This window comes from Condylura cristata, unplaced genomic scaffold (genome assembly GCF_000260355.1).
Source record: "Condylura cristata isolate star-nosed mole 26May11 unplaced genomic scaffold, ConCri1.0 scaffold00013, whole genome shotgun sequence".
Classification (NCBI taxonomy): Eukaryota; Metazoa; Chordata; class Mammalia; order Eulipotyphla; family Talpidae; genus Condylura; species Condylura cristata.
This window is the reverse complement of record NW_004567114.1, coordinates 2,366,435-2,383,367: the sequence shown is the minus strand read 5'-3', so window position 1 is coordinate 2,383,367 and position 16,933 is coordinate 2,366,435. Positions and strand designations below refer to the sequence as shown.

Genomic DNA, 16,933 nt, shown 5'->3' with positions numbered 1-16,933 from the left:
CATATACCAGAGACATTTTGTGGGGGTGGAGTGGGGAATGGGATCAAAAACGGGAGGGGGGGGAGGGAAGTGCATGGGACTATGATGATGGCACAGGGTGACTTGGTGATGGGAAACCCACGGGGATTACAATTGAGATAAAAAAAATGTACAAAACGATGTAAAAATAAACTATTATATTATAAAAAAAAACAAAAACAAACAAAACTACCAGTTGGACACTCGTGGCGAATCTCTTTCGGCCCTGGCCCATCTCACCATCCTCGGCACTCGTAATGGGAGAACAGGTGCCAAGACTCGTTGGCCCCAAGCTCTGCTTGTGGTTCCTGTTTTGAATGGTTCTTCAGCGTTCTGCCAGGCCAGAGCCCTGTGTGCCTGCCCCTGTGCTGGGGGCCTGGCCCGCCCGTCACCTTTGTGGGCGACACGCCCGCAGGGCAGCCCTGACCGCACAGCCGTGACCCTCCCCCAGCCCACGGACTCGGCACGTGGTTTCTCGCAGCAAAGCTGCCACGGTCGTGCCACGCAGGTGCTCACTGACCGAAAGCCGACTGGTTCCAAAGCTTGCTCTGATGCCACACGGCCGCAGCTGTGAGTCCCTGGAAGGTTAGGGGAAAGCCCGCACCCTTCACCATCAAGGTAACGCCGACGTTTTAGCGAAAAACAGCGAGCTACTGCTTTCCGAGAAACTCGTACTGCGGAAGGAACATTTTGAAAACAGATGTTTTTGTTGTTCTGCTATTTTTGTTGCCAAAAATGACGTGTGTCACCATTAAAAATTCTAATGTCTTTTATTAGATCGTAATGATGGACCCTCAATCTGGGCACAGTGTTTTTCCAATCTGTTAAAAATTCTCTCCTTGAAAATTGCAGTGGACTGAGTCGGCGGTTCAGGGGCTGAGCGTGGTCGGGCACCGAGTAACCCAGGACCGTGACTGCAGCACAGCAAATGGCACTTCAGCAGTGACGGTCCGGCCGGCCCCTGCGTCAGCGGTGGGTGCGGCCAGGACGTGCCGGTCGCTGGTGGGGAACCTTCCAGCTGTTTCCGGGAGCACTGTGCCGTGGCCCTGACAGGCGCTGTGACTGGGCTGCTTTCAGATCACCACGACACAGACGATTCCCTGCAGTCAAAAAGGGGGAGGGGGCACATTCAGTCCTGGGGCGCGCACTAAAAATACGCCAACTCCTGATTTACTGATTTCAAAGCAGAGTGCTGACATTCTTAGCCGTGGCATATTAAAGACATTTTAAAACACCAGTTATTTTGTCCTTGTCCCATCTTCCAAAATGTTCCTTTCTGGTGTTTGCTTCAGCGCTCATCGTTCCTGGGCACAGTGGCACCCTGGAACCGCACATTCCGGGGCACGGCCAGAGGTGCGGAGGCTTTCGGGGTGGGGCAGTGTCGGACCGCGTCGGGCGGCGAGCGAGATCTGCAAAGGGCCGGCCGCAGCTCAGAGGTAACGCTGAGCTCCTCGCCCCAGGCGCTCGCAGGGCCCACACAGGCGTGGGTGTCTGCCACACGAAGCAAGGCTGCCTACAGAGCCGCCTCTGACTGGCATACAGCTGTGCCTCTGGGCTGCTCTGGGCGTGGCCTTGGTCTCTGTGGCCACTGGCTTCTCGGGCCACTGTCCACCACGTCAGTCCAGTGGAGGAGTCCATTGGTGGGTGAGGCCCCTCCTGGGCTGTAAGAGCTCTTATCCACGTCTCTGAGGGATGCCACCTTCACCCTGCGTGTGAGCAGGGATGCGGCCCGCTGGCCCGGCCAGTGATGGCACCCGCAGAGGCGGTGGCACTCAGCTCTGGCCAGCAGGGCCCCAGGCCCCCCCCGGCCTTGTGGTGTCAGTGAAGTTGAGTGGGAGCCTGGACACCTGTGGCTGGCGCTGTGGGGCACGAGGCGGCATTCAGGGGGACAGAGACTGGTTTTGGAGCCCAGCATCACCCCTCTCAGATGGATCTGGGTTTACAGTGGACGCTGAAGAGTAGATGCACGTGCTGGTGCCCAGGGAGCACCCGACGCTTACACGATAGTATGATGCGATGTGACTTCAGCACAAACACAGGACAAGACCCCTGCTCCCTGGGCCCAGGCTGGGCTGTCCCCAGGACCATCGTTTCCGGCTCACGCAGCTCGTCTCCTGAATACCTCGGCGGAGAAAGGGCTTTGTCCACAGCTCGCATGCGTGTGTGAGAGTGCACCCAGGGCTGGGCAGCAGCCTCAGGACAGGCGCTGGAGGACACCCCTGGCCCGTAGAAACAGTGATGCCCGAGGCCACACCGCCTGCCATGCTGGGCCGGCCCCCACGCCGCTCGGCCATCCACCCAGAGAGTCGTGCCACAGCTACCCGTCCCATCCCACACAGGCCATGTGTGGGTTGGCACACACTCACTGTTAGCATGACTAGGCGACTGTTCTAGAAAGACTCGCTGGACGCGTCCTAGGCTTGACTCCTAGGTCGATGACCGTCTGTACGAGCTGAGGCTTTGGAAATGTTCCTCAACCTCCCCGAGCCTTGGCTTTTCACCTGTGAAGTGGGTTTAGGGTGATGTGTGTGGCTTCAGTGTATCAACACGTGTCATGTTCATGGAGCACGTGTGGGTGGCATTTGTGAGGCTGGACCCCTGGCCTAGCCTAGCGGCTGCAGGTGCATCTCCTAAGGGTGGGTGCTCCGGTGTGTGTGCTGTGTGCTTCTGGAAGGCCGCCCCAGGACCGTGCCGGGTGACCGCTTGGCTGAGATGCTTATTTTGTCACCAAGGCGTTTTCTGATTCTCTCTCGTATTTTTCTGTCTTAGGAACGCAGCTGCTCAGTGGTCAGAGTGACTTCAGAGTCACTGCGTTGAAGTTCCACCCGCAGGACCACAGCGTCTTCCTGTGTGGTGGCTTCAGCTCCGAGGTCAGAGCGTGGGACGTGAGGGTCGGCAAGGTAATGGCGTCTGCGCCACGTGGCCCTTCCCCTGGGAGCTGGCCTCGTCGCTTTGAGTGATTGGGGCAGGCGGGCATCTCTAGATAGGACCCTTGAAGTAGAATCATTACCACTCAGTAGTCAGTGGTAAGCATGGCGTTAAAAGAACACTGAGAGCTGATGCACTATTAAAACATCACAGACACTCAGATACAGCTGATACCAAAAATAAGGAACACCTGTGTGTGCTAGTGCTATTGGTAATGTGTGATGAGCCGCCTCAGGCCCTCGAGACACCACTGTCACCATGTAGACAGTGCAGGGAGGTGTGTGGTGCTCGGGGCAGAGGGGCCAGCACTCCTGGGGACAGGTGTTTTCAGCTTGGTGCCAGGAGGGCTTCTGAGACCAAACCGTGTTCCCTTTGGGACCTCTGGCTTGCCACGGCCAGGCCCACAGAGGAGCGGGCTCCACACCCACCCTGCATCGCTGCCTGCCACTCCTGTGGCCCGCACAGCTTCCCAAATGGCACTCCTCCCTCCCTCAGGTTGTTTAGGCCCAGACCACCAGGTCCCTCCCATTTCTGCTCCCCCTGCCGTCCTCCCCCACCCACCTAAGCCATGGACAAAGCCATTGCCTCTTCGGCTGGGAGATGCACCGAGGTCGCCTTCCTTTCCGGCCCCTTTCAGGTTGCTTTCAACATGGCCGGGGGGCCGGTTGCAGTGAGTCAGAAGTGTCACTGCCCTGGTCACTCATGATGAGAGTCCATAGGCCTTGCTGACCGTCCCCCGGGCCCTTCTTATCTCCAGCCTGGCCCTCCCTAGAAGACATGTCCAGGTAGGTCAATGAAGTACACTGCTGAGGGGAGCAGCGGGTGGGTCAGAAGAGGTCTGCTGCACACTGTGAGTCACTCCCTGGCCGGCCAGGGATCTAACTCGTGCTGAAGCGGCGATGGCCAGTCTCGCAGTGCTGCGCTTTAACCTGTTGCGTCACCAGGGAGGGCCCAGAAGGAGGCATAGTTCTAATGGGAGGTTCATGATAAAACCTGTGTTGAACTTGACTTTGAAAGCGGGTGAGGAATGTTAGAGAGTTCCTCCTCCACTGGGATTTGGGGCCCCACCTGGGGAGCCGTCACCTGTTGCATCTGCAGTGCAAGGGCAGGGGAGGTCCCGCAGGTGTGCCCGAGTGTCGGGGGCGCCGCCACATCTGAGTTGGCCCTTCAGCCCCGCGGGAGCGCTTTCCCGGCGGGGGGTGGTTCTGAGAAGCCTAGACAGTTTCTCTAAGGAGGGTGGGGTGTTTTGTTTCACGTGTATCAGAAACGGGAGAATTAGAGCAAAGAGAAATACACTTGTTAAAAAAAGAAGACATCTTTCATACAAAGAAACTTACAAAAATACTTGGAAAAGAGAAATGCTATCCGTAAAGAGGTGTGTATGGTGGAAGTAAAATCCCACCAGAAGCCGTGCATCTGGGGTAGACGTGTGGTAAGAGAGGGCCTGTGCCAGGGCTAGGAGACACTCCCGCCAGCCCCCGCTGCGGCCCTGCCCCTCGGCGTGCCGGCTGTCTAGCTGCGAAGACCAAACACGTAAGCGACTGCTCACCAAGGACGCCGTCTGATTTAAGAGTTTGTTAAAAATATTGGATTTTCTCCTCAGGCAGACGCCAGCTGACGCGCTGCAGAGATGCTGGGGGAGAAGCAATTAGAGGCAGATGTTGCTGTGACTAGTATTGGCATGTTTGCAAGTCTCTCCCAAGCTAATAATGTGGGCAAAGGGAGCCGTGCAGTATTTGTTTTAGCTTCCTTTTTACCAACAACCGGACCGCCTCTCCTCCCTGCAGGGGACACCGGCTTTGGCTCCGCCAGGCTCCTGGGACAAGTGTCCTGCTTCAGTGGGGCTCCTCTGACGGGGCTGTCAGGGGCTGGCCGGCAGGAGTGTGCCTGAGAGGAAGGGCTGGTGGGTGGGTCTGGCCATTCCGATTCAGGCCTCTGGGTTGGGCGCGCGGCGCTGTCCCTGGTGCTGAACGGGACAGGCGCTCCCCTCCCCTTGCCTAGCGCCTCCAGCGGCCGGCTTTGCTGGTGGATGCAGTGGGCCTCTTCTCAGCTTAAAATCAAGGGGAGCGCCCATTTCAGAGGCCACAGGGAGGAGCGTCTTGCTATAAAAGTGACACGAGCATATGGGAAACGGGGAAGTAAGAGGGGGCGTGGCGGCAGCAGAGGTAAACAGCAGTGACATTTCGATGTTGTTCCTTCATCGTTCTTTTCCCTTGTGTGTGTTTTAGAGATTGTTTGGTCTTATTTTACACACAGCAGCATGTTTGCTTTCCTCATAGCATCATGTAAGCCTTCCCTATCGCGTGCCATGTGTCCTCTTGGCGCAGGGAGCTCGGTGCGCCCGGCGCTGTGTCCCACAAGAGTAGGACTCTATAAGTACGGACCCAGGAGTCAATCGCACAAACCATTTCCCTAGGTCGGGCATTTCTGATATATATATATATTTTTTTCCTTTTCTTGCCATTAGAAATAAAAAAAATGTGATGCTGGAGATCAGGGGTCAGCAAATGATAGCCCCAGGCTCACTGCGGCTTGCCCCCTGTTTTTGTCAATAAAGTTTTATTGGAATGTAGTCACACTCATTCATCTACCGATCGACCATGCTGTGTTCACACTGTGGTGCAGGTGCAGAAGGGTTAGGCCACATGACCTGCAAAGTCAAACATATATATGGTCGGGCCGACCCCTGCTGTGACTGTCTCTGCCCATGACATCTGTCATCCTATTGATCGGCAGGACTGACCCCCCATCTGGCTGACCGAATGGGTGTCCCTTGCTCCTGCTGCTGTGGGCCGCATTCTTCAGAGAACTCTTCAGTCAGGGGTGCTAGTACTTTCTCCCTCTTGTTCTCTCCGCTTACGCCATCCAGCTCTAGTTACGCGTTCTGGAAGAAACACATTTGTGCGCCCAGTGTTTTCAGGCTTGGGTTTGTTGCCTAGGGTCCTGGATCTCAATCTGCTGGGCCAAAGTGATCAGAGTTTTGAAAGTAAGCGGCCAGTCCCTGGTGGGGAGCTGAGGTGTGCGGGGCTGGCAAGCCCCCGGGAGCATCGCTGCTGGCCAAGAGGGCAGAGTCTGAGCAGCGGCTGAACAGATAACTTTTCAGCTACTTCCTAGTCCTGCAGCTCCCTGGCTTCTTTAGCTTGGCCAAATGATGAGCGCTGGGCTTTTGGACTCTCCGGTCCAACCCTTTTCATTACTGCAAATGGGCTGTTTGGCCCCCTGTCCGCCTTTTCTTGGCTGATCTCGCCCTGCTTGGGCTTGATGATGGAGCAGCCCTCACCACACAAGTGTCTGGCTCCATTTCCAGCTGGTCAGCGGGATGCGTTCCCATGAGCACGCTGACTCAGCTGGCCTCCTGCTGTCTGGGCTCCTCTTCCTCCCGGATTGCTTGGGCACGGATGTGTTCTGGAGCCCAGGAGGTCTGGGCTCATGTCACTGTGGGGGTCCCTCACTCCAAAGCCCCTCTGGGTCTGTGCTGGTGCGCTGGCCTGAGCCGCAGGAGACCTGGCCCACACTCTCGCTCTGCCACTGCTTAGCTGGGTGATTGCAGGTGACTCGCGTAGGCTGCAGCCGCTCTCACCCGTGGTTTCCCAGAGGTTCAGGAAGGGGCAGGTCGAGGTCACCACTCAAACCCACGCGCGCATCAGGATCACCCAGAGCTCTTGCTGGGGTGCAGGTTCTCTTCCCGCAGGTCTGCGGTGAAAGTGGTTTCTCCGTCAGCCCAGAGGCCATAACAAAGTGCCACGTCCTGTTGGCGCTGAAACAACAGGAACGTGTTTTTCACAGTCCGGAGGCTGGAGCCTGAGCCCTGGCGTGAGGGCTCTTCCTGACACCCTGCTGTGTCCTGCCATGGCAGTGGGACGAGAGCGCATCATGGGCCTTCACCCTCATGACCCACCTAAACCTAGTCACCTCCCCCACACCTTCCTGCGCCTCTAGATGCCACCACACTGGGGTTCAGGTCCTCAGCCTGCAGTCTCTTGCAGGTGAGGCAGTGTTTCTAACACATTCCCAGGAGAGGCAGAGGTGGGGGCCATGGACCTCTGGACGCAGATCCTGGGCGTCTCTCTCCTGAGTACTTTGGCCTTCATCCTCGATGGCCTGCATCACCAGTGACCACCTCCATGGTAGCTGTTGACCGCCTTACTCGACAGTGAGCCCCGTCACCAACAAGTGCTCACTTGCAGCCCCCCAGGTGAGGGACTCAGTCGAGTGCTTTCTGCGCCCGGCATCTCCCACGGGCGTGGGCCAGGGCGGGTACTTGGGGTAACCTGGAGGGAAAGACGGTTGGCTGCCCTGCCCACCCTGAGGGAGCCCAGTGGGGGCACCACCTGCTACAGTCATCTGGGGCGTGTGCAGAGGGTGCCTGTGGCAGCTGGAGGTGTGGGCGGGGTAGAGGGCGCGGGAGACCCGTGGGCAGTGGCATGGGGGTGGTGGTGGTCAGACACTGCAGTCTCCCCGAGAGCCCTCAGTGTCCCAATGCTGGGCTTGACCTAGTTACCTACTGCTCTTGTCTCCAGGTTGGTGGCCCTGGCTCTGCACCCAGCAAGGCAGGGGCGTGGCAGAGTGTGGAGCATAGGACATAGGCTAGCAGCCCAGGCACCTGCTCCCCGGCCGGCCCATGGTCGTGACACCACAGTCCGCTTCAGGATGACCGTGTGGTTTGAGCCAAAGCTAGGAAGGTATTAAGAGGAAGTTTCCTTTATAGCAGGAATCCAACATGTAGAAAAATTTCTACAGAAACTTAGAGGACCCCTTCAGTGACTCCCTTTCCCTAGACCACAGCACAGCACCCCAAGCTCAGGAAAGTGCTGTGCAGCTGAGGGCTCAGGGCGTGGAAGTGGGGTGGCTTTCACATGCAGGGCACAGGCGACAGGCCCGCCCTGCCCCAGCCCTCTCCTGGGGGGCGGGGGGGCTGGCGTTGCGCGTTCTCTGTGCCCAAGAAGGTTCCTACGTGGCGCCTTGCTGGTGCTGGACCACACTCCTCCTGGACTCGGGCAGGCTTCATGCTGTTCTGTGCTTTCCTCTCTGCTCTAAAGTTTGTGAAGCGTCCTCAGGACCCCCAGATCTTGCATTTGCCCCAGACTCCACAGGGGGTGTCCTTACAGGCAGGGGGCAGTGGAGGAGGCTGCTTCCTGCCTACTGTCAAGCCCTGCAGGCCTGGGAATCCTCAGGCTCCCAGCAGGAAGTAAATCCCCCAGGCAGAGCTTTGGGGCTGTAGTCCCAGCACTTAGGCTGGGGCAGGGTGGGGCAGGGATGCAGGACACGGACTACCAGCCTCACCAAGACCAGCTTTGAACACCCAGGTGGGCCCTCCCTGCTGGCCCAAGGAGTCAAAGCGCAGCACTAGAAGCTAGCTCAGCCACTTTGGCTCATCGCAGGCCAGGGAGGGACCCACAGGGTGCGGCAGACCTCTCCTGTCCCCCGCTGCTCCCCTCAGCAGTGTAAGTCATCAGTCCACCTGTTCTGCTCCCCACTCTGTCTCTGGTGAAGCCTCTCACCGCTCCTGCTGGCGCAGCAGGTTAAAGCACAGCACTAAGAAGCTAAAGCCACTTCAGCACGAGTTCTTTCCCCACCCGGGAGCTGACGCCCGTGGCGCGGCAGACCTCTCCTGAGCCCCCCTCGGCAGTGCACTTCAGTCTGCCTGTTTTGCTCCCACCTCTGTCTCTGCCTCTGAATCCTCTCACTTCCCCTGCACCTCTGGCCTGTACCCCAGTTCGGTGTGCATAAATAAGCAAATCTTAAAAAAAATACCCCAGGTGACGAGCCGGCCCAGTAGAAGCAGACCCACCAAGCACGCACTTGTTCATCTCATGCCCGACTGTGGGCATCTTCCCTGAGCAGGAACCATAGACCCTGGGGCTGCCTCACAGGCCTGGCCTTAGCGGACACTGCGTTCCACCCCCACCCCACCCCCGGTGGCCCAGTTTGGAAGCCCCTCCAGGAGTCTGAGATGCTCGGGGCCGCAGCCTTGGTGTGATTTGGGTGGGGGCGTGTCTTGTAGGGTTTCGCCCATGGCAGGGTACACCTGCCGCGTGCACCCTACGCCAGTAGGTGCCCGGACGCCCAGGCGCCTTCGATCTGGCTCAGGGCTGTCGGCTCTCCATGTGATAGGCAGGTCGCTTACTTGCCCTAATGAGGTTTTGATTACTCTTCATTTGTCTCTTTCATCAGCTTTATATTAAAAAGCCCTTTTATTTCCAGCAAGTTGTACCTGCTGCAGTTCTAAGTTGCCTTAAACCAAACTCCTCCTACAGATAGGGGCGGAGGGGCCGGTGTGGGGAGCTGCCGCGGGAGGCGCGTGGCCCCGGCTGCGTGGACGCCAGGTGGGCCTTCTGGCCCCGCGGTCTTAGCCAGCCGTGCCGCTTCTCCGCTGTGCACCAGGCGCGCTGCGCTGGGCTCAAATGCTCAGTCCATTCCAACGTTTCCTGATTTTATTTTTGCTTCCTTTGTGACTTACGGGCTATTTAAAGTATATTGTCTCATCTCAATATGTAGAGATATTTTCCAGCTGTCTTTCTTGGACTCCTTGCTTATCTCACTGTTGTGGTCAGTCAGCACACGGGCTATGGCGAGGCCAGTCCGTGGCCAGCCCCGGGCCGCCTCGTGGGCGGGTCCGCGTGCCCAGGGAGGAATGTGCGTCTTGCCCACGGACGCTGCGGTCCGCTCGTTCCCGGCGCTGTTCTGTTCTTCGGCACCCCCGCTGGCTTCTTTGACTCCTTGTTGCAGTTATTGAGAGGAACTTGGGGTCCCGCTATAATGTGGGCCTGCAAACTTCTCCTCTTTTGCACTCCGTGTTGGGGCTTCCACAGCGCCCGCAGGCCTTGCTCGCGGTCGGGGCTGAGGCACGCACCGGCTTTCGTCTGCACCGTGGCAGCTCCCGCAGGGCGAGCCGGTCCAAAGGGCTGGTGTGGGCAGTGGGCCGGCGCCTCGGCCCCTGTGGTTTTGGGCCTCGGGTGTCCCCTCTTCCACTGGGCCTCGGGCGTCCCCTCTTCCACTGGGCCTCGGGTGTCCCCTCTTCCACTGGCCGGACCTTGCCTGTCCTGCGGGGCCCCGCCGGCACACCCTCTGCCTGTTGCCCGCTAGATCGGTGCTTTCTTTCCTGGTGCCCCCTCCAGAGCCTCACCCGGCCTGGGTTGGTGCTGCCAGACAGCTGGCATGGGGGGCGCCTTGAGGCCTGGGACGCGATAGTCTCAATCCACAAGCACCACACCCCGCGACCTTGTATTGGGGTCACCACCAGTGTGACTCCAAGAAATGATCTCTCCATGAATCTGCAGAGGCGCCGCAACTTCAGGAGGGCTCGTGGAGCGGGCAGGTGAGGCCCGTGCCTGCCAGCGGCCTCCCGCGCTGCCGGTGTTGATGGCTGCGCTGTTGCCAGCCGGGGGCTTGTGTGCCTGTCCGTGGGCAGCTGCCCAGAGCCAGCCTTTCCTTGCTCCCTGGGTGCAGGCACATGGGGCCTGGGGGGGCTGGGGCCCGGCTGTGTCGTGAGTCGGCTGCGCCGACTGGTGTTGCTGTGTTCAGAGAGGCACCACGGACTGCCCTTGCACGGCCTTTCTACACCAAGCGCATCTCTCGGGTTTTAATTCTCGTTTAAATTAAAAAAAAAAGAAAAAAAGAAAAGCTGGTTACCTGGTGCCCCCTTGAACACTTGGCAGGCCCCTGCCAACTGAGGACGCCTCCCCAGTTTACAGGATGGCGAGAAGCCACAGGAGATGCCTCGTGTGCAGGGCTGGCACTGCCAGTCCCCGCTAATGGACCAGCCAGGAACCTGTGCTGTGCTGCTGGGCACAACACATGAGGGTGCCGGGCTGTCCACTGCACACACACCTGGCCGAGGGGTGGGGGAGGCTGGGCTCCAGCCCATGCCTGCCTAGACTTTGTCCGGGGAGTTAGGCCCCAGCTGCTCCGGGCGCTGAGGGGGTGCATGATGATGGCAGGGCGTGTGGGGGCCCCCTCTGGACTCAGGGAAGAGGCATAGCAGGACTCTGGAGATCCAGACAGAAGTGCAGCCTTGACTTGTGAGCAGGAGGGAAATTGTCTTGGGGTGTTCCTTCTGAGGACAAAAGCGCTGGCCGCCTTTGTAGGGTCCTTTTTATGGGAGCCCACAAAGACGAAGCTAACCTGGATTCCAGCCCGCCTTCACACACCGTCCTGACAGCAGCCAGCCTTCCTTCCATTTATTCCATGCAGAGATCTACATTTTTAATAAAATTTCCCCAGCTTAATATTATCATCATTAGTGGTTTCCATATTATTAAAAATGACTTAATTTGTTGACTTAATTTTTAATAATCACCCAGTACACTATAATGCATTGAGTCAGGCCTCTGTTGTTGGGTCCTCACAGTATACCAAGTGTTTCCTTAATTACAGTACTAAAGACATTTCTCTGTGCATCCACTTCTAGACACAGAGGTGATCAAAGAATGGGTGGTTTTGGGTTCTGGGTGCCCATGCCTGCCTTCTTCTAGAAGGAATTACCACTTCACCCTGAAGAACAGAGCTGGGGTTGGTTTGCCTGTTGGCATAGGTGCGGCTTATGCATGCCCTCCCCTGCTAGAGCAGAGAGACGGGCTGGAGGCAGGGGAGCCCTCCGGGGGAAGCCTGCGGGCCTGGTCAGGGGAGCCCCCCCCCTGTGTCTTGTCCGAGGGCACCTGCATATGTGCCCCTGTGGCATCTGGAAGGCCGGGGTGCTTGGCAGTGTGTGCAGCAAGGGGCTTGGCTGTGCTCTGCAGAGCAGAGCAGCCCTTGGGGTGACTGCATTGTTAGGGTCCAGTTCTAATTTCTGACCCCCTTGTAAAGTGAGGAAAACCAATTTCTCACTCGAGAGGATCCGCAACAAGATACAAGTGTAATTGTCTCTGCCTTTCTTCCCTTCCCTTGTGTTCTGCACCGTAGCTTAAAGTTTCACAATCTCCAATGTGACGGCTTCTCTGTGGATTCAGCAAACGCTAATTGAGCAGCTGCTCTGTCCCTCTGGCGGGGCGGGGCGGGCGGGGCGGGGGCCGCGGAGCCGGGGAGGGACGGGGGGGGGGGGGGGGGGGGGGGGGGGGGGGGCGGGCTCCCTGCCCTCTGTGGTTGGGTGTCCTGCTGGCTGTGCCCTCGCCCGGCTGTGCGATCCTGCACGGGGCACTTCCCCACCCCCGAGCCTGGCGGCTGTGTGCCACGGCTGTCCTGAGGACGCTGTGGCGTGCGGTGCATGGCGCTCCGTTGTCATCAATTAGCGGTACCGGCCATCTGGGCTTCTCAGAGGTTGTCACAGTTGCAACTTCCACAAATCCTGATGCTTGGCTTTGTGACCAGCTTCAGTTTTGTTTTTTTTTAATAAAGATTTACTTATCCATATAGAACTGGGGTACAGGTAGAGATGCGGAGGGTGAGAGGCTTCACCAGAGACAGAGCGGGGAGCAGAACAGTCAGACTGATGAAGTCACTGCTGAGGGGAGCAGCGGGCGGGTCAGGGGAGGTCTGCCGCGCCATGTGGTCACCTCCGGGGCAGGCAGGAATGGAACTCGTGCTGAAGTGGCTTTAGCTTCTTAGTGCTGTGCTTTAACCTGCTGCGCCACCAGGGCAGGCCGCTTCAGTTTTACTACAAAATGGGTGGAAATTTCCCCCAGCCAGGCGGCTTGCCTGATGAAATAGCAAGTGTCTGCTTTCAGCTGAAGATGTTCTCGCCCAGCGTGAGGACATGGGGCCTCTGGGGCGGATCAGAGGCTCGGGTGTACAGTCTTGTGTCTTTGATGAATTTTTAAGAGGGAAGTGAATTAATGTCTAGTAAGCAGGATGCTCGGAGTGTGGGAGAGCCAGAACGGGGCGGGGTGCGCTGGAGCTGTCCGAGGTGCTGACTCCCCTGTGGGAGCCTAGCCAGCAAATGCCCCCTGAGAGGAAGGGGTGGGAGAAAGAGCCGCCTGGGCGTCCTGGGGCTCCCAGGTATGGACACACCTTCAGTGCCCCGCACCCTCTCCCAGACCAGCCCCAGCCCCAGCCGCCTCTTGGCTGCATTGAGGCACCGTGGGACTCACGCCTAGAGGCGGTGCTTCTGCTTGTACCTCATGGAATTGCCCTGGGCACGTCCCCCAGGCAGTTCAGGAGGTGCAGGGAGGGCCCCTCATGCAGGCCCTGGCCTTCCCACACAGCTCAGCACAGAGGGTACCACTTTTCTCTCAGACGTGTCCTGAGAGAAGACCTGTCTGGTCCCTGTGGGTCCCCCATGTTCACGGCCTCCACTCCCTGGACTTTAGTTTCCCCCCAGTCATGAAGGGTTGACCCCAGTAATGTGTTCTAGATGGAGCAGGCCGCCCCTCCCTGCAGGGAGGCCCCGCTGTGGCCATCATGCCATGAGTAGGGGAGAGGTTCTCCTGTGTGGGACAGTCAGCGGTGGGACGTGGTGCCACTGTGCGGGGCGACAGAGGCCCAGACGGGGTTGCTGATGATTTTGCTTGACGTGTTTGGGACACTTGGCTGGCAGGAGATTTTTAAGGATGCATAGGAGTTTTCTAGGCAGCCAGTCAGGGTGGGGCACTTTGGGCACGAAGTCAAGAAAACAGACAGGTGAGGGGTGCAGGGTCTGGCGGGTGCTTTGCCCGCTGTGTGTGTCTGTGTGTGTGAGAGAGCAGAGGGGAGCTAGGAAACAAGGTTGGCATGGGTGTCCGAGATGGTCAGCGCTGGGTCCATCTTGCCATCTTCTGGCCCAAAAGTGAACACCCCACACTGGAGGCGGGAAAGGCAAGTTGCTGTGGGACCCGCAGACACCTGTGGCCACCTTGCACCTGACCTGGCCTTTAAGGATGGCTGGGAGCCAGCTCCTCTGGGAGCCTGAGCCAGCTCTGCGTCACACCCAACGGGAGAGGGAAGGGTGTCCTCCCCCAACATGTGGTTACTGCAGTGCACCATCTCCAAGCCTCATTAAGGAGTGTTCAATGCTAATGAATTTAGAGAGGGGCGTCTAGGGACCTCTGTTCCCTTGGAAACCTTTGAGAGCAGGTGCTTTATAATGAGCTGTACCTATTTTAAAAGTGAGCCACGCTTTAATAGGCTGGATCTCAGAGCGGATGGGTAAGTGTGAACAAAGCCAGTGGAGGCCAGTGGAGATGCTCTGTGCACTCTGAAATGGCATTCTCCGGTGGTTTCTATAGAAACCTGCGCCGAGGAAGGAGAGCGCCCCTCCTTCACGCAACAGCCTTGGGTCCAGCCTCCAGCCCCATCCCGGCCTTGGGCCACGGGCTGGTTGTCAGGCGGGCCTGTTCTGGCCGGGCAGGCCAGATGGGCCTGGCCACTGCTGCAGGTGCGCCTCACTGCGTCCGGCCCCTCCCTGCCGCTTGAATCCAGCTGGCCCTGCTCGGCCGTCATCTCAGGCCGGCTGACAGAGCTAACAGCTGTGCAGTCATCCCTCTCCACAAAACACTTTAAGAAACTTTTTTATTATTAAAAAGCCCAAATATAGGGCCCTCCCTGGTGGTACAGCAGGTTAAAGTGCAGTTCTAAGAAGCTAAAGCCACTTCAGCATGAGTTTGATCCCCACCCACCCCGGAGGTGACCCACAGGGCGTGGCAGACCCATCCTGACCCGCCCGCTGCTCCCCTCAGCAGTGTGCTTCGTCAGTCGGCCTGTTCTGCTCCCCGCCTGTCTCTGGTGAATCCTCTCACGGCCCCTGCACCTCTGGCCTGTACCCCAGTTTTGTGTGCACAAATAAATAAATCTTTAAAAAAACCCAAATATGGACCCAAGTAGAGAGACTGCCGCCGAGCCTCCCTGGCGACCGGCACCCTGTTTCAACAACGCTAAACGGTTGGCCAAGGTGCTTCTACCCTCAACCCTGCCCGTGTGCCCAGCTGTCCCTTCCTGCTCCCCCCTGACCCCCCCAACCCCGCCACTGGATTCTTCTGAAGCAAATCCAGAAATCTGCCTCATTTCATTGGCGCACACGCCCGTTTCTGTAACACAGCATAGCCGAATGGAGCAGGGAACAGCACGGCAGACACCTCACAACAGACGCCAGCGCGGGGCCAGGGTGGGGCCCGCTCCAGTGCCCGCCGAACCCTTCTGCCGTGATCTCTGATATCATGAGGGGAGTGACCTGTGTCCACATTTGCTGTTGCCTCGTGATTTTAAGAGCCGCCTTATTCAAGTAAGAAGCCAAAGGGTTGGTTGAAAATTCTCTTATGTCTTGTTTCATATGTCAGTCTTGCTCTCTGTGTTCCCTGTGACTTACTTATCGGGAAATAAATCGGTGGTTTGGCGGCATTTTCCTGATTGCATCCCCGTGGTGCCGTTGAGGACTTTCCTCTGTCCCCGGACGGCTGATGGCCGGCCGCGCGCTCCGTGTCTGGCCCCACGCACAGCTCCTGGAGGCCTGTCACACGTCCAGACTGCACTCGGAGTGTCTGGGGTGGGGCCAGAGAAGCTAAGATTTTAATAAGACGTTGTTGGTCCACAGGCGTACATTTTATTTTCTTGAATAGCGAGAGTCCAGATTAGAGACTAGGTAAGATTCAGGTTTTTTTAACTTCTTATTTTTCTCTTCCCAAGAATGTGTGGTGAGATTTCAGTGCAGCTTTTGGGCAAAACAGGTCCTGGCGCTGGTGTATGCTTGTGCGGAGGGCTGCCGTCTCGGCGACTCGCTGTCAATGACGCCGTGTGTGGCCGAGGGGGCGTCCAGGCGTGGGCGCGGCCCTGCACCTGCTCTGCTAGTGGAGACTAAAGTCATGGCCCCGATGCGGGAGTGCCCTGGGGGTGGCCAAATGCCGCCTCTTTCTCCTTGGACAGCTTTGGTTCCAAACCTTGAGGATGGGAAGGCAGGAGATGGCATCGCACCTTCCCCCATGTACGAGTTTCCAGAAGAGTGAGTTTCCCCGAGGACTGCCCAAGGCTTCGCAGCCTCTGCAGAGGCACCTACCCAGGCAGGTTTTGTTTTGCTTTCTAAAAAACTTTCTGTGTTCATAACACATTTGGTGTGGATCATTGGTTGTAGCCATTATTGTCCCAGTGTTCACACTGCTCTGGGTTTGTGTTTGCAGACAACTTCTTTAAGTAGGTTCCTCAGTCTTTTTGTTTTAAACCAATTTCACCGAGGTCCAGTTATGCGCATGACCCAGCACCCATTTAGCACACCCACGGGCTGGTTTTGACCCATGTCTCCAGCTATGCTGCACCGTCCTAATGAAGACACAGGTGTTTCTCTCACCCAGGGGCCCCCACTGCAGGCCCCCGCAGCTGCTGTCCTCAGGGAGAGTGGCTTTCTTCCTTTTTTAAAAAAGGCCAGACATGTCGGGGGTGAGAGGACTCCCCAGAGACAGAGTGGGGAGCAGGACAGGCAGGTCCACTGAAACCCACTGCTGAGGGGAGCTCTGGGGAGACAGGAGGGGTCTGCTGTGCCCTGTGGGTCACTCCCTGGCTGGGGATTGAACTCCTGCTGCAGGGGCTGGTGAGAGCTTCACAGTGCTGCACTTTAGCCTATTGTGCCACCAGGGAGGCCCAAGAGCAGTTTTCTAGACTTCTGTACAAAGGGGATCACCCAAGGGCCCTCCCTGGTGGCAGCAGGTTCAAGCGCAGCACTGAGAAGCTAAAGCCACTTCCGCATGAGTTCTATCCCCGCCTGCCCCGGAGGTGACCCACATGGCGCGACAGACCTCTCCTGGCCCGCCCGCTGCTCCCCTCAGCAGTGTACTCCGTCCATCCCCCCTCTGACCCCATTCAGTGCTCCCCACTCTGTCTCTGGTGAATCCTCTCATCCCCCTGCAACTCTGGCCTGTATCCCAGTTCTGTGTGCATAAATAAATAAATCTTGAAACTAACAAGCAAAATCAAAGAGATCACCCAAGATGCCTCTTCCATGTCTGGCTTTGAGTGTCCTAGGTTCCCCCGTGTTGTTGCATGTGACAGGGTTGTTGCATGTGAGTGTTGTTGCATGTGACAGGGTTGTTGCAGGAGGCGGCATTCTTTGGTTGCCGCTGTGTGGCATTCCATTGTCTGGCTAGTTCGCTCT

General features: G+C 57.8%; 1 protein-coding gene across 2 annotated transcripts in view; it reads left to right on the top strand.

The window, feature by feature from the left end:
- Positions 1-16,933, top strand: part of WDR25 (WD repeat domain 25) — a 104,448-nt gene that overhangs the window by 74,360 nt on the left and 13,155 nt on the right. For both annotated transcript variants that reach the window (XM_012724322.1, XM_004681575.2), the window contains exon 4: positions 2,788-2,918. In XM_012724322.1, coding sequence (XP_012579776.1) covers positions 2,788-2,918 — 131 coding nt within the window. The remainder of the gene's footprint in view (positions 1-2,787; positions 2,919-16,933) is intronic.